We start from the raw sequence: 24,055 nt of genomic DNA on the forward strand, positions 1-24,055 counted from the left end.
ATTGGTGAACATTTTTGGGCTGTAAAGGCAAGTAGCAATTGTGTGTGTCCACAGGTGGTGAGACACATACTGTCCTCTTCTCCTCGTATCTTGGACCGGTTCCTTTGCAGAGAAGTTTGAAGCAGCTTTGGGCTGGTAAATCTGTCCCCTGAGTTCTGTAGCCATGTGGAGCTCAGCCTTTAAACCCCTGGATAATCTCTCCCTGGAACACGTGTACTGGTGTAACTGGTTTGACTGGTGACAGAGGCATGATGTCAGTGCAGGGCAGCCCTGGCTCGCTCTTACCTGCTTTGAGCAATTCCCTAAATTTCACAATACTCACAGAACTATCAGACTCGAGCAAGGGACAGGGATTATTTATGCTGTCAGAGTATGAACACAGTCTTGTGGTTTTAGGAATGAAAAATACAAAGAGACAGTTCTACTACCTTTGAATTATTGTAACGGGTCTAGCACAGTCTCTAGAACAGCAAATGAGTGAAATTTAAGATCCTGATTTTTTTGTTTATTCTCAAATACTGATTTTTTTTTCTTATTAAAAAAAAAATAGATGAGGGGACAGAACTCCAGCCTGTCAGCACAGATTAATGAAAAAACCCTGTTCCAGTTCTCTTGACATACCATCAAATTTTCACTCATCGTGAAATAACTGGATTTCATCATAATGCAGCAATATTCCAGCATTATTTATTCTGTGGGTGGCTGTGGGGTGGTATGAAAGCAGTGGGGTTTGCTTTCCCTGAGACCTAAAGGAAGCTTTCAGACTGACTTAGAGAATGTAGATTTCAGATAATTCTCTAGATGAGTGGAATAATTTTTTCTGGATTTTTCTGTGCCTTTTTTTTTTTTTTTTTTTTTTTTTTTTGCATTCTCTGTCCTTATTGTACCATTCCAGAGTTTACATATGAGGTTTTTGGAAAGAAAATTGTTAATGTCTCTGATTTTTGCCAAATTACCACAAAGGAACAAAAGTTACTTGGCAGGATTGGGAAGGATTGTTATGTGGGAAGTGGGGATCTGGGCTGGTCTTTATCCAGCACGAGTGGCTTCCCACAGGAAGTAATTTTAAAATGTTTGGGAATACTTGATACAGCAGGAGACAAGCAGTAGGAGTCAAACTGTGTGGGTGAAATAACCCAATTGGGACTGTCTGAGCCCTTGCACAGTAACTCTGGTGAACCACTCCCAGTGCTTGTGCTGTTCTGTGTAATTAGCTCTCATTTCAATGTTCTGCTGCTGGGTTTTTATGGTTAACAGTGTATCAAATGTTTACATCAGCCGAAAACCTGGGAAAAGCTTTCTGAGGCTTCTCTTTGGAAGGAGCATGGAGTGCATTAACGCATTGCTGCTTAATTAGTTAGCTGTCCTTACACCACGAACCTAATTCTAGTGTCTGATGCATTCTTTTGGCGGGCGGTAAGAACTTCTCGTGGCCTTTTCCTTCCCCGCGGGGTGCTGGCAGGCGGTGAATCGTGTCCGCGAAAAGCGGAGTTCCTGCCGTGGGGTCTGCTCGGAAAACTGAGCTGGGCGCCGTGGGGATGCAGCAGCGGAGGGAGAGGGGCGGCGTGACGTCACACGGAGCGAGAGCTAGGCCGCCGTGACGTCACTTGTGGCACTGAGCAGTGTGTGTCACTCCCCCGCCGCAGGAGCGGGACCGAAGTCACTTGTCCGAGCCGCGCCGTGACGTCACGGAGACGCAGCGCGGGGCGGGGCGTTGCCGTGGTGACCGGACGCCGCGCGCGGGGCGGGAGGGGGCGCCGCCGCCGCCGCTGCACTGCGGCAAGGCGGGGCCGCCGCGCGCCCGGGGCGGGAGCGCTCCGCGCCGCCCCATTGGCTGTTCCCGGCGCGAGGGGGCGGGGCCTCGTCACCCGCCCCGCGCCCATTGGCGGGGGCAGTCCCCCCTCACGGCGTTCCCGCCCCTCCCCTGAGGGCGGCGCCGGGCGGCGCCGGCAGATGAGGGCGCGGCGGGTGCGGACGGGGCGCCCGCGGGTGCCGCTCGTCCCTCGGTGGAGCCAAGCCCCCGTCCCGCTGCTGCCCCGGCACGTCCCAAGGAGGAGCCCCTGCCTGTCCTGTCCCGTCCCGCTGGCCTGGGAACCGCCAGGTAAACCCGGGAGGGATCCCAGTGGAGAGCGCCTGGGGGGGCGCCGGGGTCCCCGCTCTGAGGCTACTGCACTTGTAGGGTATCTGAGACCGGGTTTGTTTTTTTTTTTAATTTAAACTCTTTATAATTTTTAATGTTGGCTGGTGCGTGGGCAAGCTACAAAGTTGCTGTTGTTCCTCTCCCGCGCCTCATTCTGCACCATCATTTCCTTGCGTTCCAGGGCTGTGGATGGAAACCTCGTGCCCATCCCACCATCTTCACCTTCCCTCAGGGTGTGCGCGTGCAGGGGGTAGGAATTCTTCATTTCTACGCTTTAAATAATAAAAAATCGGATCAGATTGTGTGTTTCCATAATGAATTAACTCTTTGGAATTCTTTGCACCGCTTAATTTGGAATTCTGAGTATTTATAGAAATTGCTGTTCTCACGTATCTTTCTGTGTTGTGCATCTCAAATGAGTTGGTCAAAGTTTAATAATTTGGAAACTTTTTTTTCTCTCCATTCTTCGTAGTTGAGGAAGGGGTTAACCAGAGCTTCCCTTGCAGTAACAGAGCAGAGAGAATCTGTAGAAGTTGCTTTTTCTCTTTAAGAATATGATCTATTACAGGGTTTATGTTGCTGCTTTTAGAGAGTTCTTGCACGAGACAGAATCTTGCATGTGTCTTTATATTTCCAACAGGGTTTCCTAAAGGACAAAAAGGCAAATATCGAATGTCACATATAAAGCTCCAAAGAGGAGTCCTGTACTCTTTCCAGAATTTAAATAAAAATACTTTTGTAGGCCTGTAATTAAGTCTCTTCCTTCATTTGTCTTTGCAGTGATAAGCATATATGGAACTGTATTTTAATATGCAGAATAAGCAAATTAAGAAACCTGTATGAGAGACAAAGACTTGATTCTCTCTGAATGTGTCATCACGTTTTAGAGCACCTGTCATCCCTTCGTGCTCAGGCTGCTTCGTGGGCCACAGGGTTGATCTACAGTAAACTTGTTACCACTGAAGCACTGAGAATTTTCCCTGTAAATTACAGACTCTCTTTTTTTCCCAAAAAAAAAAAAATAGTTTTCCTTCTCTCTTCCTTTCTTTGATTGCCCAATGTAATCATCCCATTGCACTAGCCCTCAAAAGGGTGATTTATGGGATATTGACATTGCTGGTAATTTTATTCACATTAAGCCTGTTTTATGGTGGGAAACCAGGGGATTATACTACTCCATCATTTACTTATCTCCTCCAAACATATTTTTAAACCAACTGCTCCGTGTGTGTGAGCTAGCACAAGAAGTCAGCTCTGTGTTTCATAAGCACTGGGGTTTGCCTCTGGTGCTGACCTGTTCTGGCCCGGTTATTTCTCCTCCCAAGAGCAGAAATGGGAGATGTTCGGGGGCTGAAATGTAATTGCTGCCGACATCTGTCTGCACACTGACAGAGAGAAGCCTCCACCACACAATCTCCACAGTGACACTGCTGGAAAGTGCTCTCAGGGTGAGAGATAAGGACACCGTGACTTCAGAGACTGATCCACTTTTACCTGAGAGTGGCATCTATTTTACTCGGAATTTTGGGCATGTATAATCTGTGAGGACCTTTCTCTTTTAAAATGGGCTGTTTGGCATATTTTACAGCAGATTTCATTTAGATGGAATTGCTAAACTGGTATGAAATTTTCTATAGGACTTGTCTTCTGTTTTGTGGCTTTTGTTCTTTTTCAATCCCATGACTGGGGGGAACCAAAGAATTCTCTTAGTGAGTTCTGGGTTTTCCTTCTGATTTAATTCAGCTGCTCTTTTCAGAGAATGAAAGCTTACAGTAACCTGCTGCTGTGATTTCTGCTTCTACCAGCAAAACAAGCAGAAAAAAGGGCTGGAACAGCTTCTAGAGGGAGAAAAAACAGGACTATTTTGTGTATTTTAAGCATCTTTTCTCTTAGAAAGAGGGTGGTGCAAAAGAAACATCGATATATAGTATGCTTTTAGTAACAAGTTATCAGGTGTTATCTAGGTGCATTTTCTCTCAAATTCTCTGTAATTCTTGCTTTATAAGTCAAAAATTCGCGTGTGACTTTACAGTTCTGTTATTAAGTACTTCTAAGTCCCTCCTGAGCTCTCTGGCCATGTGTTACTTGAACATGGAACTCTTCACTAATGCCTGCAGTTCTTTCCCAGCATAAACTGAATCAGTACTTTGAACTTTTACTCTGTTCCCTGGTGCTATACACAAAATCCACAGGGAAAATGAAAAAAAAAAAATGAATATAATTATAAAGTGTTTTCTGCTGTCCTTATATGCTTTGTTCTGGTGTTCAGCTTGAAGCTGAAGAATGAGAGGTTTTTGTAACTGCTCATCCAGGCTAGTAAGGAGTTGGGAATGTCAGGTGGCTGGGATGAGAGTTGAACGAGAGTCAGGTGTTGTTTCCTGGCTCCGAAATTGGTGTCCTGGCTTGGCTTGGCAATAATGGCAGTCAGATGCGCTGAGAGGATGTGTGGAGAGAGAGGAGAGAAAAGCTGAGAGGAGAAGGTTTGTGAGAACAGACAACTGTGTTTGAATGAGAGTAACTTTACATTGAAATACCCCTCTGTAACTTAGGCTGTTTATTCTGAGACTTTAAAAGCCTTTCTTTTGTGTTAGAGGCCTCAGAGGTGTGATTTCCCCTCTGGAAAGAGGCAGCTCAGAGCAATGGTGGATAATACCTGCTGCTCTTGGGTTGGGTTTGGTGTGTTTTGCACACCTGCCTCTCCCTCAGGGTTTTGAGAATATGTAAATTTTGTCAAAAAAGCCTCAGTACTTGACTTTAATGCTGTGGTAAACACTTCCCTCAGTAATTTATGGAGTGCTGCAGGTAAAGTAGATCAAGGTTTAGTAAAGCATGCAGTGAGACTTGCTAAAAACTCTTTCTTTTCTAGGCTTAAGTAGCCAAAGATGAGTCGCGGATTCTCAGAAAACAATAACTTCCCCTATGACAACAACCAGATGGTTTTGGATATGATCCTGTGTTCCCTAATTGGTGTTCCTCAGCCTATCAACTGGGACAGTGTGGCAAGGCTGGTTCCAGGATATACATCCAAAGAAGTGAGTTCACTGATAAAAGAATTTATGTGATTTAAGCAATGCTTTTTGGAGAAGAAAACATTTCTGGGGGGGAGGGAGGGAAATCGAAGTTAAGGGTTTGCGGTTTTTCTAAAGTAATTTGCACCTAAGTGAAAATGTTAAATGAGCAGTAGATTGAGGTGGGGGGTTTTGTTTTGTTTCTACAGAACCTGAGCATTTAAATTGAGAAATACAGTCTGCATTGTATTTCATTAGAACTTATTTCTAATTCTATTTCTAACTTCTTATTTCTAATTCTGGAATAAGAATTAAAATTTCTGGAAAGGAAAAATTAAGAAGTGGAATTAAAGAAAGGTAGCTGTGCTCTACTGCATTCCAAACTCCATAGCTAAGAGTTGGATGGAAAGGATGCCAGCACCCACTAACCCTGTGCAGGTTGTAGTATCCTTACTAGGAAACCTAGTAACTCTCTATGCTTGTTGTAACAACTCTAAACGAGGAGGGTTTACAGATCTCTATTAGGTAAAGAGTGCAGTTGCTTCCTTTTTGATCCTGCAAGATGTGGATTTTTCTTTCTTTGGTTGGAGCAGAGTTGGAAGAACCTCTGTATACTTCTTGTTCTAGATTGCTGAATTCCTGGTTAAATACTGGGGGTTTTTTAGTAATAATTTTGACTTTTTAATTTCTGAGAGAGTGTAAGCTAAGAAAAGAAAAATGTGTTCTGCCCTTGTGATTCAACAAAGCTGAAAGAAAACACGGCAGTGGTCTTGACTTTCTTGCAAACCTAATCAGGTGTGTCAGCTCACATTCGTAGCAGTGCTATTGGGCGGTGCTGTAGCCTTGTATTTCAAACATAAAAATGAAGGATTGGGTGTAGAGGCTTCTGTGGCATGATACTGCCTTTCAAGTGCTTGGCAGAATGCTCGGGGACATCTCTACTGTTCACCTTTCAATGTGCAGACAGCACTGTGCACGTTAAGCAAATAAAATAACAATATCAGTGAGCCCTCTCCTCATATTAATTAATGTGATTAACTAGTATGTGTCCGATTGCTCTGTTTTTCAAGAACTAAATGTCTTAAATATGTGGAGTCCCTGTTTAAGGCAGTTGCAGAAAAGCAGATACCCCTTTATTTATCTCTTGTACGTGTGTGACAGGCATCACAAATTTGAGACACTGTGAATATCAGAAGGATGGCCCTGTGTGCCCCTGGCCCAAAGGGGCACCGGCATGGAGCAATGGCTGTTAACCCAAAATAAATAAATAAAGACAGCTGCTGATGGAGCCCCACACCCCTGTCACAGGAGGAGCACCTGGAGAATTAAACAGATTGATTTATATGTGCAAGTTACCTTTGTGTAGGACTTTGCTGAACCAAACCTATTTGTTATGATTATGTTGGTACAAATTTATAGCATGAAAAGACTTTCTAGTTCATTAAAACAGGGAATGGGAACTTTTTAGAATTGCAGTGGAAAGCAGCAGTCGGTCCCTTTTGTCCGCACTGGAATGGTGGTCGTAAAGTGAAAGAATAATAATTGTGAATTAGTTTCTATAGCCACTCTTCATAACATTTGACCATGTTTATGGTAAAAGAACTAGTTACAAAGTGAGAATTCAAACTCTCCCCATAACTTTCTCTCTGAAGACTGGGCTTAAAATCACAGTGTTTAAGGAAATGAAAGTTGAAACAGGTTCCTTAGTTTTTTCTCTATCTCTTAGAGTATATCATTATGGCAGCTATTGTTTTACTGTGTTTTTAGATACCAATACCACTGATTACATAGGAAGCATTTTTGAGTTTGATATCAGTAACTGTTCACATGCAAAAATGTGCGATACAGTAGTTATTAAAAATCCAATCATAGTTATTAAACATGTGCTGAAAGCTACTGCTTCATTGTCCTATCATTTAATCTTGTGACAGTGTGCAAAAAGGTTTGATGAACTAAAAAGCAGTGGAAGTTCACCTGTTGACAACCAATATAATCCCCTGATGGCTGCTGGTGGGAGTCCTGTGGAAACTTTAGCTACGTACATCAAATCCTCCTTGCTCGATTCACAGACAGAGTTTCAGGAGCCTGCTCTCGGGCAGGATTCCATTACTATAACTGGTATGTTTTTAGTCATTCTGAAATATATTGGCTTTCATAATCAATATGTGCATGCTTTTGTCCTGAGTGGTTAAGTCCACCCAGGAATAATAGCCATTCATCCTTGGAAAGTTACATATGAATATAATGCTTACAACAAGGCACTTGCCGTTAGTTTAGTTTAAGAGTCAATGTTTGCTTGGGTGTTTTTGGTAATTTGTCCTTCCAAGAGGCATGAATCCTTCTGTGAATTCTGTTTAGGATTTTTGGTGGTGTGCTATTAGCCCTACAGCCATTTGAAGTCACGTTAAGCAGCATTGTTAAAATAACTGGAGAGCATTGTGAAGAAAAGCTGCAGGAAGCTGAAGAGGTGATCCCTCGAGGGCAAACCTTCCTCTTCCAGCTACAAGCCCTGTGTTTTCCATGGATGGGTACAGAGAAAAATGTAGCTAATTTTTGCCTCAAGACAATCTTGATATGACATAAAATGTATCTTAGTCAATTGTGTGTCCCAGTAAGTATTGGGCAGAAGAGGATCAAACCCAGTAGTTGTAAATTCAATCATAGCACAATTGAATATTGTTAACAATTCCTTTAGTACTACTTCTGTCAGAAGCTGTAATTAAATTTGTGTTATTCTCTGATTTTCAGTACAGAGATGTTCCAGAGACTTTGGAACTTGGTAAATGCATTTGCATGAGAATTTGCAAATTTCAAAATGAAATTTCAGTTTTGAAAGTGACAAATAAATAATTTCTGTGTTAAAACTTAAGATGACAGTGAAGCGTTTAAACAACGTGTTCTCTGTTAAAATGCCCTTCACTGCAGCTTTCATTGTCCTCTTTGCGGCAGAAGAACAGCTGTTTGAACTTTGAATAAATTCCAATCAAGGGATGATATTGGAAAACTGAATATGGAGTGTCAAGACTGAAAGTGCTTCCCATCAGCTTTCAGTGATGTGGTTCCATGCCCGATGTGGGATAAATGCTGCTGGCACCCACAGGTCGCTGTTGACAGGATTAGCAGCTTCCCAGAAGGCAGTTAACGAGCTAACTCTGCTTCTAGAACTCCTCAGACAATTAGTGCATGTTTTCTTTTCAACAGGGTAATACATGTAATGAGTATTAATGCAGTTAAGTCCAGTAATGGAATGTTTCCTTCGACAAGATCCTAGCCTGAGATTATTCTGTTTTCTTTGTGACTTTGGATAAATCATTTGCCCTGTTTGAGTGTAATTTGTTGATCTGAAATTAGGGTAATTCATCTTTTTTTCTCACAGGCTTGGGTGCACTCACCTTAGTATTTGTAAGCTACTTCTACATTTCAGAATTGGGGATTTGAATCAATCCTATTTGTAGATATTTGTTGTTTAATTAATTGCTTCCTAGTGGATTTTTTCACATTAGCTTATTGTCAGGATCAAGAATTTTGGGCCTGTTTGCATTTGTTTGTAGTCATGAGTAACAGCAAGAAAAAGCAAATCAGACCACACTCATTCTGAGCTGGATTCTGGTTTTGGCTGAATTATAAAAGCTTATTTAATACTTGCTAATTACAAGGCAAACTGCTAGTAAGTCCCTCTGATTGCGTCCCATGACAGTAAACAAGCACAGAGGATAGCCTTTCACCCAAAGTATTTGTTACAAGGTTTCAAAAGTTAATCAATCTGTAAGCTTTGGAGGGGAGGAAAAAATATATGAAGAAATGTATGGTGAAGTTTAGATGTCCCTATTAATTTGGCTGTGTTGCATATTGTCAGAATTGCTGCCTTCAATAAATCATTTCACTGTGTTCCCAATGAACTTGTTAATATATTTGCAGGAAGAACTCTTTCATACCCTGTATTTCCCCAGTCCCTTCTTTTCAAACTCACACCTTTGATTCCAACCTGCAGTGAGGATGGCTGCCCAGAAAGCTGTGGCTGGAGCTGCCCTTTCCAAGGTTTTACTGGGAGTGCATCTTCCTTTTCTGTGAACTGTGCTCCCTCTATTAAGGCCTTAAGACTTCACTGTGCAAGGCCTTTGGCTGCACCATGGGGAAAGTTTTGATTCTTCTGCCTCCCATGCAGTAATTTGGCTTTCCTGAGGGGCATAACTGCCGTGTTCTGAGCTATGTATCATTTTTGCTGTCAGTCTGCTGCAGTTGTTGGGCCGTTAGATGAAGATGAAGAAGTCTGTCTACATCTTCTTCAGCTTCTTACATTACTCAGGAGGGAGATGATGTTTCTGGAACTCCCAGAAATCTGAGAGAAGGACATAATCAGGGAAAATCACCACCTTATCGGTTTTCAGTGGAAGACAGATATGTGCCCTTCCATTGTTTAAAAAAGATAATGATCTTTTCCAACTTATAAGCAAGATCACTGAAATTTCACATTGCGGTAATCCATTCACAGCTGGAAAAGACATTCATTGCTTTAACCCTTGATCCAGAACTCAGTGGATTTGGTGACTGAACTCCTGAACTTCACTAGGTCATTATATGCACTTTCCACTGCTTGTGGTACCTTTGTGAAGATCAGCTGTTTGAAGTGCATCTGTCCTTTATTCCTGGAACAGCCTCACTGCCATAGCTCTAGGACCAGGCAAATTTTGTGGCCTGGTCTCTTTGAATCTTGTTTGATGTGATCAGCTGGTTTAAGCCACGTGTGTGAGAAATTTGGCAAAAACAAGCATATCCTAAGAGTCTTCTGCACTTCTTTCTGGAAGCTGCTTATTTCCAAAGCTGGCATGTGATGGGTGAGGAGGGGGATTGGTCTCAAGTAGAAGCTTTGATGTTGCAGGGTCTCAGGAGCCACATCCCACAAAGCAGAGCAGAAGAGCTAAAGGAACGGGTCGCATTCCCAGAAGGAAGTGCTGCAGGCAGTGAGTCTCGTGTTCAGTGTTGAGCCAGGAGTGATCTGGGTTTGTAGCTGAGTGTTTGGGCAACCCAGCAGTGGTGCTGCTGTCAGTTCCCGTGCATGGCACTCAGAGCAGGAATCCGGATTGTTTAGTAGCCCTTAGGGAAGCAGCTTTGTTGCTAGCTGTGCCATTGCTCCACTATGACAGCCGTACTTCAGTTGCATTTCTGAGATGCTGAAGAGCCAAAGGTCAGGAGTTTTTGTTCTAATGCAGCCTTTTTTCCTTGCGTTGAAGGAAGGCCCAGTGCAGCCTCCACAAGGAGCTGTTCTTCAGAATCTGAGAAAGGTCCTGTACATAACAGTGGAGAAAGCACTGACGAAACCCAGGGGTAAGAAGGGCTTTGTGTGTTTGTTGTCTAGGATATTGCAGAATTGACAGAAAGATGTCTAAATTGCTGACATTTATCTACTACCAGAAAGCAAACAGCTGGAAACAGCCTAATGACTGCTGTAAGAAATCTGGAAACCTTCCATTGCTTCAGAAATTCAAGGAGTTGGTTTAAGAACATATTCTGTGCAATGAGATATTTATAAATCTGTGCATACTGTTCCTCTGGGTGATTGATCACTGCTGTGGCAGGAATGAGAAACATACCTGGTTTTGTAAAGACTGATGCTCAATTACACGTTAAAAAATACTCTTGAATATAGATTTGTCCTATGTAAAAGCAGGAAGAGAAAGCTGTAAATTAAAAGTTTTCCCCTGAATTCCAATAGCCATCCAGGTCACTTTTATTCCATCGCATATCCCTGTTTTCCACACCATATAATTACACATAGAATAATGTTTGTTTAAAACCTAAACATCTCTCTGTAGAGATAGCAGTTACTGATTCTAGCTTTGAGCATTTCTTAAGAAATAGAGATTTTTAATATGCAATAAACCAAATCTTGACTTCCACTGATGAAAATTGGTGTTACGTGATGCCTCAGTGATTTAGGCGTCTATATCTGGTTATTCTTTGAAGAAAATTAAGAAGGGAGAACAGATAAGCTCTCCATATAATTCAGGTAATATCCTATGTCGTTCAGGTGAGAAAATTGGGGAATGGAGCTAGAAATTTTCTATTTCTACTCCCTTAATCAAATCACCCTGATTATCTGTAGAGGATATGCCTCTGTCTTCCTCACCTATCCAACTATAGTTTCTATCAATAGTTAATAACTGCAGTTTGTTTTCCCTCCATTAATAAATCCCTGTTGGTGACATCAGTGTTGCCATGCATGACCCAGAGTTGGGGATGAGGTCGTTGGGATTTGATGGCCTAATTGGCTTAGGCTCCTAATTTACTTTATGGCTTTTTTTAATTTTGAGGCCGAATATGGTGATCCATGTGTGCGATGAAGCCAAAAACCTCAAAGAAGATTTTGTGTGTCCTCGAGACCTTTTGATTTCAGAGATGAAATACTTTGCTGAGTACCTGTCAGTGGATGCCCAGCGCTGGGAGGAGGTGGACATTTCCGTGCACTGTGACGTTCACATCTTTGACTGGCTGATAAAATATGTCAAAAGGAACTCCAAAGAGTCTGAGGCTAACGAGATGCCCGCTTTAGGTAAAAGCAGATAATTTCTTTTAGGTTCATTGTGTTCTGTACTAATTGAAGATGAATGGTTTTGATGCAGTTCAGCCCCAGCCTGTCTCTGGCTGTTGTCAGTTGTTAGAAGTGTTGCAACAGAGATCCTCTGGTCATTTCAGCAGATGGCTTTGCTTTGGCAGCACTGACAGCTTTGAGGAAACATGCTGAAAGTTGAAGCAATAAAAAAGCCCTAATATATTTTAGGATGTGATGTTTTTAATTAAGACTCTTCAGGCCTCTTCTGACCAAGAACACAGTGTTAGATTTTAAATGCTGATGATTGGTTGGTTTGTTTCTCCTCTGCTCCTTGCTGGTACAATTGCAATGTTTTCTACAATTTCCATGCAATCCAGTACAATGGTAGAAGAGCCTTTGCAGATTTTGAGAAAAGGTTTTAATTTTTTAATGAGCCTTTGTTACCACTTTTTAAAATATAACTTTATTCTCTTGGTTTGTTTATAACTTGCAATGCAAAGGTTATGTTGAAAAAATTCTCACCTGGGTGTGATGGCTACAAATGGAAGTTAATCTTGTGTAATTGTTTAGTTGTATTCCTGTGAAGCCTCCTTTTCCAATTTTAATCATTTTTCCAGGTTATAGTTGTACTCTGGCCACTGAAATGGTAAACCAAAAGTTTATTTCTTAAGATGCTTAAAAGATTCTATATACTAGAAGATAGAATGACAAGTTGATTGCTAAAATAATAGCTAACACAGATGCTAAATATGAAGAGAGAGGGATGTGATATGAAATTACAAAAAAAATCCATGTAAAAAGCCTACCTTTGTTCTGTTGCCTTCTAGAACCATCAAATGTCATCTCAATCCTTATTTCTTCTGAGTTTTTGAAGATGGATTCATTAGTAAGTATTAAGAAAGATTGATTTTCTGGCATGAGGACACAGTTAAATACCAGGTGTCTTAACAGCTTGTTTGTTGTGCTTTGGCTGTTACATGAACAGGTGTTGCAATGAGAACATTTTGAGATTTTTAACACTTTTCCTATTCAGTGCAATAATCCAATATTTGCAGAATCTCAATACAATAAAACTCAGAGTAAGTTACTTCTAAATGTGATAGTGTGATCTAGAGTGCTTGTTTTAGATCCTTTTTTACAGGAATGATATGTCTGCAATTTAGGATCTGATTTTCCAGCTCTGCATAAGGAATAGCTGCTGACTGTTGAAATGTTTGTCCAAGTTCTGTCATTGGGATGACCCACAGTAAAGCATAGCTGTTGAAGCTGAGCTCCATGTGTTTTGTGGTTCTATTTTAACAAGCAATTGGAGTGTTAATTAAGTTTTTGGAGAAGAACATAAACTAAGTCATGTTAATTCAGAGTCTCCTTTAGGCAAATCCGAGGCTTGTTTTTTATTTCTAAGTCAAACCGAAATAGTTTTCCAAAACACCACTCCTAAAATAGAAGTCTTGAAGCAATTAGTATGGGTTGGTTTTTTTTATTATTATTTTGTCTAGAAGTCCTCAACATTCATATTTCTATTTTTCCTAGGTAGAGAAATGTATTCATTATTGTCACAAAAATATGAATGCTATTGTAGCCACGCCGTGTAACATGAACTGTATCAACGCTAATCTTGTTACACACATTGCTGATCTCTTCAGGCACAATGAGGTGGAAGAGCTGAAGGACAAAAGAGACAAATTTAAGAGGTACCTTTTTTGCCCTCTAATGCACTTCGAAAGTGCTGTTGAGCTCTGGGATCATATTTCATAACAATTAAGACTGTGCAGTTTGAAATTGTTATATAAATTCTCATGGAATGTATTTTTAATGCAGAATATAATGGTGTGACTTCAGAATTTTATATTAAAATTATGAGTAAAAGGAAAGGCCACACTAGGAGCATGGCATGGGTGAATTATTCATGAATTCTCACATGGGAGCCAGGATTAGGATGAGAAATCTTTTATGGGATGACATGCTCCTAGTGGGTAGAGAATGGTTTGGCTTCAGCATCCTGTGAACCCAGATGTTTGGACATAGAATTCAGAATGGCTGGGAGGCTGAATAGTTGTGATGGAATGTTCTTTCTTACATCAGGACCCCAGCTTAGTATCAAGATAAGGGCCAATTATTGGAGTGCAGACTGACAGACAAGCACGGTGAAAGTACGGGAGGATTTCAGTCTGTAGGGATGGGATGAAGGCTTAATTTTAGAATGAAGTACAATTCCACAGCAATATTCACTAATAAAAGGTCTTTTAGTCAAGGTAGAAGCTGGCGGTTAATATTGACAAGCATTTTAATAAAGAAATCAGAGTACCACTTTTGTCACACTTGTGTAAAAAATGAGATGAACAGGATAATTTAAAGGGAAAATATATTAAAAGCTGGATTCTGTGAGTGACTTTGCTTATCAGAATGTGATTGTTAATCTCACTATACATAAAGCAATTTTCAGTTGTTTTTCTAATGGGTGAGCTGTGTTGCTGTCATTAATAGTAAACTTTTCTGCAAGAAGATTGAGAGACTGTTTGATCCGGACTATGTAAATCCAGATTCAAGAGGAAATGCAGCAACTTTATACAGGTATGGTCTTTTTATATGGCTGCTTCAGTAGCAAGGATACTGCCTATGTTTAGAAGTCCTGCTCTTACTCCAGTGCTTTCTTTCCTCCTTTCTATCTTTTTTTTTTTTTTTTTTTTTTTTTTTTTTTTTTTTTTTTTTGTCTAGGTGTTGTTTATGTAAAAAGCTGCTAACCAAAGAAACTGAAAGGAGAATTCCTTGTGTACCAGGAAAAATCAACATAGACCAACATGGGAACATTGTCTATGTTCATATAAGGTACTGAATATGTACATAGATAAAATGTTTCTTCACCTCTGATTTTAGAAGTACTACATACTCAGATATGTGACAAAATTAGGTCACAGATATGTGAAGAATGTATGAAGCATCTCAACTTCTTGTATTATCTAGCAAAAAATAAAACAGGGGGATGTGATTATGATGATGTACTACTGAAATTCATTCAGCAGTGCTGCTGCTGAATGGAAATGGGAAAACTGCAGCCATGATTACTGGGAGGGCTATTTTTGGGTTGCACTGCTTTAAATAGAAAATACTCAGCTAATTCTTTCATCAAATAGTTTTAAGATGTATGCTGTTGATGACAGATTGAATTAAATGCTGCATTTCTGCAAGGTTTGTTTAGTGAAGGGTAGACTCCACCATACCAGCAAAGAAAGGCTAGAGAGTACTTTCTAGTCTGACTATATACTGTCAAATCAAATGCTCAACCCTCCTAAAGACTGCTATAAATAAACTTTGCCAGTTGTTTTTCTGTTCCTGAAGTATTTGTCAGAGGAGCTTGCAGAACCTGTTCTGTGTGTGAGCCTGATTCATTGGCACAAATGTTAACTGAGTTCTGTCTGATCCGTGGCTGTGAGCAGCTGGATTCTCCTGTTAATGAAGATCAGTCCACGGTCAGCTGCAGTTACCTCCCTCCCCTCATGCCCCTTTTGAGGAGGTTGGTGGGAGATGAATGACAGGAGACCTTTCTCATCACATCCATTTTGCTCAGAACAACCAGAACACTTCCATATCAGCTCCCACCAGTTATTCCAAGGTGGAGTTAAGTTCTGCCTAACATCTACATAGAACCAAATCTGTTGCCCCTGACCTATTTAAGATCATTGGTGATTAGTCACATGAAATTCATTAATTGTATTACTTCACTTAAGCTGAGTGTATGTGGCTGCTCTGCAATTCCCAGCAGATAAGTGTGCAGGGCTTTCAAGTTACTCAGAGGATTATCTAGATTCTGATTATTTGCCTTATGCTGCTTGTGATGCTTTACTACACAGATTGTGTTTACTGAGAAGTAATGCTGGCCACTAATGAATTGAGGCTCAGGAGCTAATACAGTTCTATCTTTAATGATTTAAAAATAAGTTTCTATTTATTGGTCCTCTAGTGGTGCCTAGAACTAACTTCCAACTGGAAGTACTGCTTGCTTAGTCTAGGTTAGGCACACATTTAACAGAAATGGTTCTGGCCAGGGTTAAAATTGGGAGGAAATTTTATCTGCTCTTTTGAAGACAACATGCCCCACTACAAGTTGCATGTTCCCTTTTGAATTCTGAAGAGGTGTGCCTCATTGGACCACAAGGAAGGAACAAAGTCCTGTATTTTTAAGACTAAAACTGCCAGGAATGTACCGTCATCAAAAGGGCATGAGCTTGTGCTTTTGGACTGTATTTTTTAGCTAAGTAATTATTGTTGTGTTGCAGATAGATAGAAGATGTTTATCTTAGCTTGTAAATTTGCAGTATATGGATCTTGAGATGAATCAAGCTCTGATTCTTTGTTAGGAGAGAGTTTAGGATGTTCTGAAAAAACAAAGGCTCTTCTGTCATGCTCTGAATTTAGTAGTCATTGTCTCTCATTGTATCCTTCCTGTTGTAACTACTGGAGGCTTTTCACCAGTGGTTTTTTGCTCTTTCTCCACATTGTGGTTCTGGTGATAGGATCAAAACAGAGTCAAGACTCTGATGTTTTGCTTTTTCAGAGACAAAACCTGGGAAGTGCATGAGTATTTAATTGGCCTTCACGAGGAGCTGAAATCCTGGCGGGATGTTTATTGGCGTCTTTGGGGGACTGTGAACTGGTTAACCTGCTCACGGTGTAACCAGGTAAGTGTGATTTCACTTTGGCTTGTGGTGGGTGACTTCTGGGGGGTGAAGCAGGGATTAAAGCAGTCTGGAAAATATGTGGTCATAAAGTTCAGTACATGTTCTTTACAGTGCACAATTTTTACTTCCACAGGTCATCTCACCTCTCCCTCTCTGTCTTTTTGCTAATGCAGTCTTTCCTGTGCACTGAATTCTCCCACTGCCAGTACCATTCACAGCCAGTTCTGTATCCAGGTGTAGCAAGTGCTCTGGGCTCCCCTGGCACAGGAGTGTATCCCTGCTGTAACCAAAAAGTTCTTCGGTTTGACCCTACAACCCTCCCAAAGGTACTTCAGCTCTCCTTTAAAAGAGCAAAGCACGTGGTGGGCTGGGCAGCAGTGTTAGGAAAACGAATCCTTTTCTAAAATAAGGGTTGTAATTGAGAAGTTGAACTTTTGTTATTATAGTGACTGAAATCAGTTCTTCCCATTCACTCTAATATTTGCTCTTCTGCCCCTGTGTATTGCAGGGCTGCAAAGTGAGGGACCACATGGTGGAGTTACCTCCAGAAAGTGAAGAGGGGGCTGCTTTGCCATCTCAGAGTGAAGAGGGGGCTGCTTTGCCATCTCAGAGTGAAGAGGGGGCTGTTTTGCCATCTCAGAGTGAAGAGGGGGCTGCTTTGCCATCTCAGACTGCTCAGATCTTGAATGATCTGCTGCATCATAGAGATGTTATAGTTGTTCCTTTCACTAAGGATGAGAATAGGTAAGAACATTGTATTGTGTTACTGAAATAACTTAGCCTTCAACAGTGAACACATGTGCTTGTTATATTTGAGTTCTCTCCCATTTGAAAATGAGTCATAGGACTTTCTAAGGGTAACATATTTTTGGTTGTTTACTTGGAAATTGGGAAGTGAAGAACAAGTACTTTGTACTTTTAAAGCAGGCTTTAGTCACTCAACCTCCCTAAGCATTCACTGCTATCCTTATATTTCAATGTATTGTTATCAAAATGTTATGTGGCTGACTCGGAGGTCTGCCTGCTCCCTTGACACAAGCTGAGTAAATTGAGACTGATTCTGAAGTAGTGGAATAGAAATATTTATTTTTGCTTTATGTATTTCTCTCCCAGTGATTCTGGTATTGGGCTCGGTGATGACAAAGGCCTTGAATGTGATGTGCTTGTAGAACCAAATACACCGTGGGGCCCCAAAACTGCAGAAATCAATGCTGTGAGTGCTGATGCTTTTCCTTCCTTTTTTCTAATAATGAGGATTCTTTGAAGAAATTCTTGAATAACTTCTAATAAAAATAAAAACAGGCTGAGCATTGTAGGATAGGCACAAAATACCTGGTTGGTGAAAAGGCAAAACTTTTCCCATGTCTGCTGGAAATATTTCAGTACGTAACTTTCCTCCTGTCCTGGACTGATTTATGATCAAAAACTCAGCTGTAACTATTTTTAATGCTAAATATAGCATTAAATAAATACTATTTTCACTAAAACATGAATTGACTGCATTTAATTTGTCAGTGGTTTCCAACCTGCTTGGGTTTAGTCATTCCACCAAAAATTTTAAGTTCAAGTTGGGAGGATGCCAGGGTGTTATCAGTGTAGAGTGCTGTACTGTAACATACCACCTCTATTTGTAGAATTCCTCTCACATTTTTATTTTAATTATTATTAGTTCTTTAACTTATATGTCTTTTTCTCTCTTTGTGACTACAGTTTTTGTCTCTGAAGAACTGGACTTTGCAGCTGGTTAGTAAAATATTTTACTAATTTTAAATATTTGGTCTTCTGTACTAGCAGAGAACTAGCTTTGATTTTTGTTTAATTTTCTAATAAATGAGACAAAAATGTATTTTTTTGCTTTAATTTGGAGGTTGCGGCATAGAAACAGTTTTTACAAGAAAGTATGGTATGTGTGAAGTACTACTTTGGCCTTAATAGAAATGAGAAATTCCTTTCAATGTTTTTATAAATGGCCACAAGCCTCACTAGCAGTGCATGCACCAGTTGTTAATAGCTTTTTAGGCTGACAGAAACATAAATCAAAATCCAAGGTTTTGAGTATCTGTCTCTCTTGGCTGGTCTGAGGTGCTTCACATCTTCATTGTTTAAGCTTTATCATGTCTCATTACTAGGCATGCACTTATTATCACTTAATTTAGACATATGTGTATATTCAAACAATCTAAACATCACATTATTGAACATTTCTATAATTCTGTGCTGATCTGTTAGGAATTATTCACTTTTTTGTCACTGAGGGAGGGACTATGCTGGATGTCAGCTCCTGCAGGTCAGATTTAATGTATCATTCAAAAGAAGCCTTGCCTCACATTTAATCTTTGGCTTCTCCTGGTGTTGGTCAGAAGCAGCAGTCGCTGTTATCTGAAGAGGAGGAGTACACCACGGGCTCAGAGGTCACTGAGGATGAAGTGGGGGATGAAGAAGAAGTGTGCAAGAAACCAGGTACACCAGGTCTTTACAGTCCTCCTCTCTGGAGTTATCAGAGATTGGAGGCAGCAGAAGTCTGCTGTAAGCAGATGTTGACTATCAGGTGTTTCAAAAATAAAACGTAAAGTTACTTGAATTTTATCCTTAGTTTTCCTGTGGTTAGATACAAATTACCCCACTGGTCGGTGCCATCAAAGATCACTGGCAAACAAGAAAAGCTGCAACTATTCATGTCTGAGAAGTCCCTGGAATTATCCAGCACTTACTTTGCAGGAAACTCTTAAATTAATGAAATCGCACATAATAAATGTTGGAAGAAAAGGCAGTAATTACATGACTGCTTTTACATGCAAAAAAAATTGCATATTTGTCTTTTGATTACATAGAGGAATGACTTGTTAATGTAGCTAAAATTGCATCTGCCTTGAAGCTAAGCTTTATATGATCTAAAAAGACTTCTATTCATTTTTTAATGTGATAATGGGTTTAGGAACATGGAAAGCCAAAAAGCAACTTCTCCTTTTCACCCTACTAATGATTCACTGGAAAAGAGAAAACACTGAAAAACATTCATTCTTTGTTCTTTTTGCCTTTACTCAAAGGGCAATCGGAATTGTACCAGTTTAAAAAAGAATATAAACATTGAAAGAAAATTTTTGCAATTTAAAGTTAAAGTTGTTTGATCTGATATTGCTCAGAATTTAGTCATTGAATTAATATGGTCAAAAATGTAGCTTGTATGTGCACTTATTTTTAAATGTAAAAAATGTATGCTGTTATTTGTAATCACTCTGCATTTTAAGTACATACTTGAGTTTCTGTATATTTCTCATAGAAAAGCATTTGAGTAATGTGTGTTAGCATGCCTGCAACATTAACAAAAGGAAAACAGCCTGCTGATTTACACTATTTGTTAAGAAATAGAGGGGGGAAAATACTTTAGTAGCTCTGTAGTTGAGAAATTCCAAATATCTGAGGGTATGAATAGATATTTCTTCCATTAGCAGGGAGAAAGGAAAAATTAAAGAAATCCTACAGGCACCCAAAGAAAGCTGTTTCTTCACCAAGTGTTCAGAAAAGGGAGAAGTCATCTGATAAGGTAAAATCACAGCTGTGAATCCAGGCTCTCTGCCTGGCTTAAATAATGAGGATTTTTTCTACATTTTGGACTTGACCTTAGAAAACCACATTAAATGTGGGTTGTTTTTTTTTTCCTTCAACAGTCAAGTTCCCGAGATGCTTCTCCATTCATGTGAGTAATTTTCAAAGCCCTTGAGAAGCCATTTGAGTACCTCCCTCCTTTAAGCTGTTCCTGATGACAGGGCGTGTGCACCTTTCTCTTGCAGTGTGAGCGTGCAGCAGAACAAATGGGATGCCTCCAGGTCCCTGAGATTCAACCAAGATGCTCAAAGAGAAGATGGTCTGTTCCTGCATGAGTTTAGCTTTCATAAAGTTAATATTATGCAAAGGAGATGATTCAGCTAATTTTCTTAAAATTTAGTTAGTTACACCCCTGTAGGGTGAATTTAATCGCACATACAGCAATGGGATTCGGGGTGTTTATAGGATTTATGTGCTTTATTTGGAATGTCAGCACAGAACCTGCAGAGATTATGGTTGTGTCATCTCATGATTATAAAAGTATGCAGACATTTTTTCCCTGCATCCCTGTGGCATTTGTTGTCTGTGCAGATTAATAGAGAAACATCCACTTTCAGCTCTTTCCCAGTCTCTCTGACTAAAAATATTTAGAGTTGGATTAATTTGTTTTGCCTTTTTTAATCTCTCCTGAGACTCTTGTGTGATTTTGCTGTTTTAAAACCTCTGCCTCAAAACCATTTCCCGAGATTTTGATCTCAGTGTTGTGCCTCAGGCTGACTCTGGTATCTGCCAAGGCTGCTAAGGCTACATCAGCATTTAGGATCTTGGTTGTTCAAGATTTTCATGTGAACTAAAAAAAAATTAAAATTCAGTATCACTTAAGTCTGTATCTAATTCTCCTTGTGTTCAGTAGCAATGAAAACCTTTGTTCTAAATATCCTCTCTTATTTCTGACAGATCAGAGAAGAATGTCTGAGATCACAGGGCACTTAATAAAAATGAGACTGGGAGACCTTGATCGAGTCAAGTCCAAAGACAGCAAAGAAGTAAGATTTGTCCTGGCAAAATGTAGTGTTTGCAGAGTTGAAGTGAGCCTTGGTTAGCAAAAATATCAAACATAAATGAAATTAACATCTATTCAATACTTAAACTAAAAAATCAATTTTATCAGTCTTCATTTTGTTCCCAGCACGATTTTTTGAAGATTAGAGTTCAAAATTATATTTAAAGCTCACTGCTTTTAAAAACTGCTCTTGGAAAATAGAATGGGTTTAAAAAAATCAGTATTGGGTTGTGATAATGGGCAAAAGTAGGCCAGAGGTTGTGCTGAATATTAGTGATTTTTATGGAAAGTCACTGATTACATTAAAAAATGTCAAAACTTGATTTTTTTTTCTGGATTCCAGTATGCAGGAGGCATTTATTCTAGACTTGAAGCGCAGATAAAAGCCTCAGCACAGGTCAGTGCACGACAAAACAATGCTGAGAAGAATCCCAGGTAAGATTTTAAAATAAAAGTAAGAAAAACTCATGGATTTTTGTGGGGGGAGGGGGGTTTAAAGAAATATTTCAGAGAAAAACATGACTCATTTCAAACACTACTTATGGATCAGCTTCCTCCAGGTTAAGCCATATGAAGGTGTGAAAGCTTCCTGTTGTCTCCCAGTAGAGCTGGGAGGATGAAACTCTTGGAGCTGTGCTGGGGGGAGGTTCACTGCAGTTCCCACATAATTTTCTTTTTGTGAAATTACGGAAAACCAGAAAAGTGTTAGCCAATGCTTTTAGCCTGTTCTCTGTCCACCTTGTAAAACAAAACCAAAAAAAAAAAACAACCCACACATCAAAACCCTGCATTAATAATGTAACAAACCCTGCATTAATAATGTAAAGATGTTTCTCATGTGTGTTTAACCCAGGTCAAAAGCCCGTTTTGGTCAAGGCCGTCCAACATAAGGAGTCATGGACACACTTTAGCCAGAACTCATTACTGCTTCCTGAAACTCCACTGCACTCTGACATATGGAGAATGCACATCTCTGAAAGCTTTCCAGTGACTTATTTATTACTTTGAGCCTTGTAAATTATTTTGTGCTATAAATGAATGCAAACCCAATAAGGTCTGTACTTATTTTAATTGTAAATATACTATTTCTTAAAGTTAAATTTAATTGCTTTTTTTTAGGCTATTGCGTTAAGTTGCATAGAAAATATTTTATAAATCTACAAAATTAAATTATCAGACTAGCTTTATTTATGGGAGAAGACACAAATATGCCTTTTGGTATGCTAGAAATACTGAAAAGGGAAAAGCAAGACTACTGAATTCTGAATGCAGTCAGCAGCATTAACCCAAGTCTCCTTGTGTATTTATATTGTGTTGTATTTGATGGTACATTTTAGGTCAGTCTTCTGGGGATTTGCATTTAAAGTCCATGACAGTACCTGTGACTTAGAGTAGTTTAAATGAAATTTTCATGCAGTTCTGAGGCTTCCTTGTTGTACATCACACAACTCCCACTCCTCTGAAGGCGGGTGGCAGGTAGGGACTAGACCTCCAAAGATGCTCTCGGTGCCGTGATGGTGCAGCATTGTATCTTGCATGTGAACCTTTTGCTTCTCTTGTATATGAAATCTGTACCCATCCCCATTCCTGACCCCTCCTGCACAGGACAGTGCTTTGTTCCCTTCTAAAACCCAAACCTTGTGATGCAAGGCAGTTCTGTCTCTAACTGATGCTATCCCACTAAAATTCTGAGATCTGTTATTAACTCTGTATCTTTCAACAGAGATGCATCATTACAAAGGCTTGTGCACGTAGATCTTTTGGGTCTAGTTACTCCCTGAAACCTGCCTGATTAATACTGTTTAGAAGTCAGATGCACTTTCAAGTTCTGTATTTGGAGCAATAGAATACAAATCCAGGGCTACCGAAATGAAATAACTTGCCTAGAAAATATGTTGTATATTAGCAAAGAAAATGGCAATAATAATCATAATGATGATGGCTGAATTCAAGGAAACACGTTCTGACTTTTTGAAACAGGTAGAAAGAGAGCTCAGGGAAAGCTTATTCCAACTCCTGGCTGTACAATAAATTGGGAGTTTGGAATTAAGTCAGCAAGTTCCTGGGTGGGAGGGCAGGGTGGGGTAAGGAGAGGGAGATTTGTTTAAATGCTCTTCTCTCCATTTTGGCTTTTTTTGTTTGTCTTGTTTCTTGATGATTTTGGTAGGTGTTAGAAGACTAGGATAGCAATACTTGAAAATACTGCTGTCAAGGTGGAAGATTTTTATTGAAACAATTAAAAATCAGTGTTACATGTGTGTTTTGTCCAATGCTGTAGCAAATTTGGAGCCCAATGAAACCAACAAGCAAAATTTGATTTCAGTGGCTTTGATTTGGGGCAGGAGCTGTAACTCTGCAGGAGTGCTTTAATCTGTGTCAAATAAATAAGGTTTGATGAATGCCTCGGGCCTGTTTGCAAGTACTAATGCAGTTTGAAGCACTTGTAGTCAATGTTGGAAAGCTGATTGTTGTTTGTTGAAAGTATTATAAAACCCATCAGGTATGAAAAATGCAGTAGGAAAAGTGTTTTGCTACAATTTTGTGACTTCTGATAGAGAAGTGTTCCAAATTCTCATGGTAAATCTGGCTATGAAAATTGCAGGCTGCATATGTGTGTGTTTATTTTTCATAGAACTACTGACTGGGAGAGAAAGGAAAATTCTGCTGCTTTTGTTCTGTGGGGAAGTGCCAGTTCTAAATGCCAGTATTGTTTTACTCAAAAATATTTTTGAGCATATACAAATAATATCCATGATGTGCAGTCTTTCCTTTTTTCCCCATGCCAACCACCTTGAATTTTTATCTTGTATTAATTTTGAAAATTTGTCTTGGTTTAATGGAAATAAACATTGTTAATTTAAGAAGTGTGTGAGTTTTTTCATAGATGCTTTTAAGAGCTAAGTATGTGCATAAATGTTGTTTGATGGTCTCAATCATGCATGTGTATTTGTGATTAAATTGCAGCATCCTCATACAGGCTTTTTATCTGTCAAGAACAGGATATCATTAAATGCAGAGCTACTCCAAATCTACAAGAACTTAAAAGAATTTTTATGTGCATCAAGTTTT

At 39.8% G+C, this 24,055-nt stretch overlaps 1 protein-coding gene across 2 annotated transcripts; it reads left to right on the forward strand.

The window, feature by feature from the left end:
- Window positions 1-573: 573 nt before the first annotated feature.
- SANBR (SANT and BTB domain regulator of CSR) lies at window positions 574-23,844 on the forward strand. 2 transcript variants are annotated; one of them, XM_063391436.1, is made up of 21 exons: window positions 574-2,101; window positions 5,007-5,172; window positions 7,080-7,266; window positions 10,380-10,473; window positions 11,460-11,698; window positions 12,526-12,584; window positions 13,232-13,392; window positions 14,186-14,272; window positions 14,417-14,527; window positions 16,254-16,377; window positions 16,551-16,703; window positions 16,886-17,121; window positions 17,491-17,590; window positions 18,088-18,120; window positions 18,738-18,837; window positions 19,827-19,921; window positions 20,046-20,074; window positions 20,169-20,242; window positions 20,881-20,969; window positions 21,330-21,421; window positions 21,840-23,844. In XM_063391436.1, exons 2-21 carry the CDS (start codon window positions 5,023-5,025, stop codon window positions 21,874-21,876), a joined length of 2,250 nt encoding a protein of 749 aa, XP_063247506.1. In that variant the 5' UTR covers window positions 574-2,101; window positions 5,007-5,022; the 3' UTR covers window positions 21,877-23,844. The 2 variants fall into 2 exon arrangements, with proteins under 2 accessions (XP_063247506.1, XP_063247507.1); XM_063391437.1 differs by lacking the exons at window positions 574-2,101; window positions 7,080-7,266 and having other exon boundaries at window positions 5,036-5,172.
- The last annotated feature ends 211 nt before the right edge of the window (window positions 23,845-24,055 follow it).

This window comes from Prinia subflava, chromosome 2, assembly GCF_021018805.1.
Source record: "Prinia subflava isolate CZ2003 ecotype Zambia chromosome 2, Cam_Psub_1.2, whole genome shotgun sequence".
Classification (NCBI taxonomy): Eukaryota; Metazoa; Chordata; class Aves; order Passeriformes; family Cisticolidae; genus Prinia; species Prinia subflava.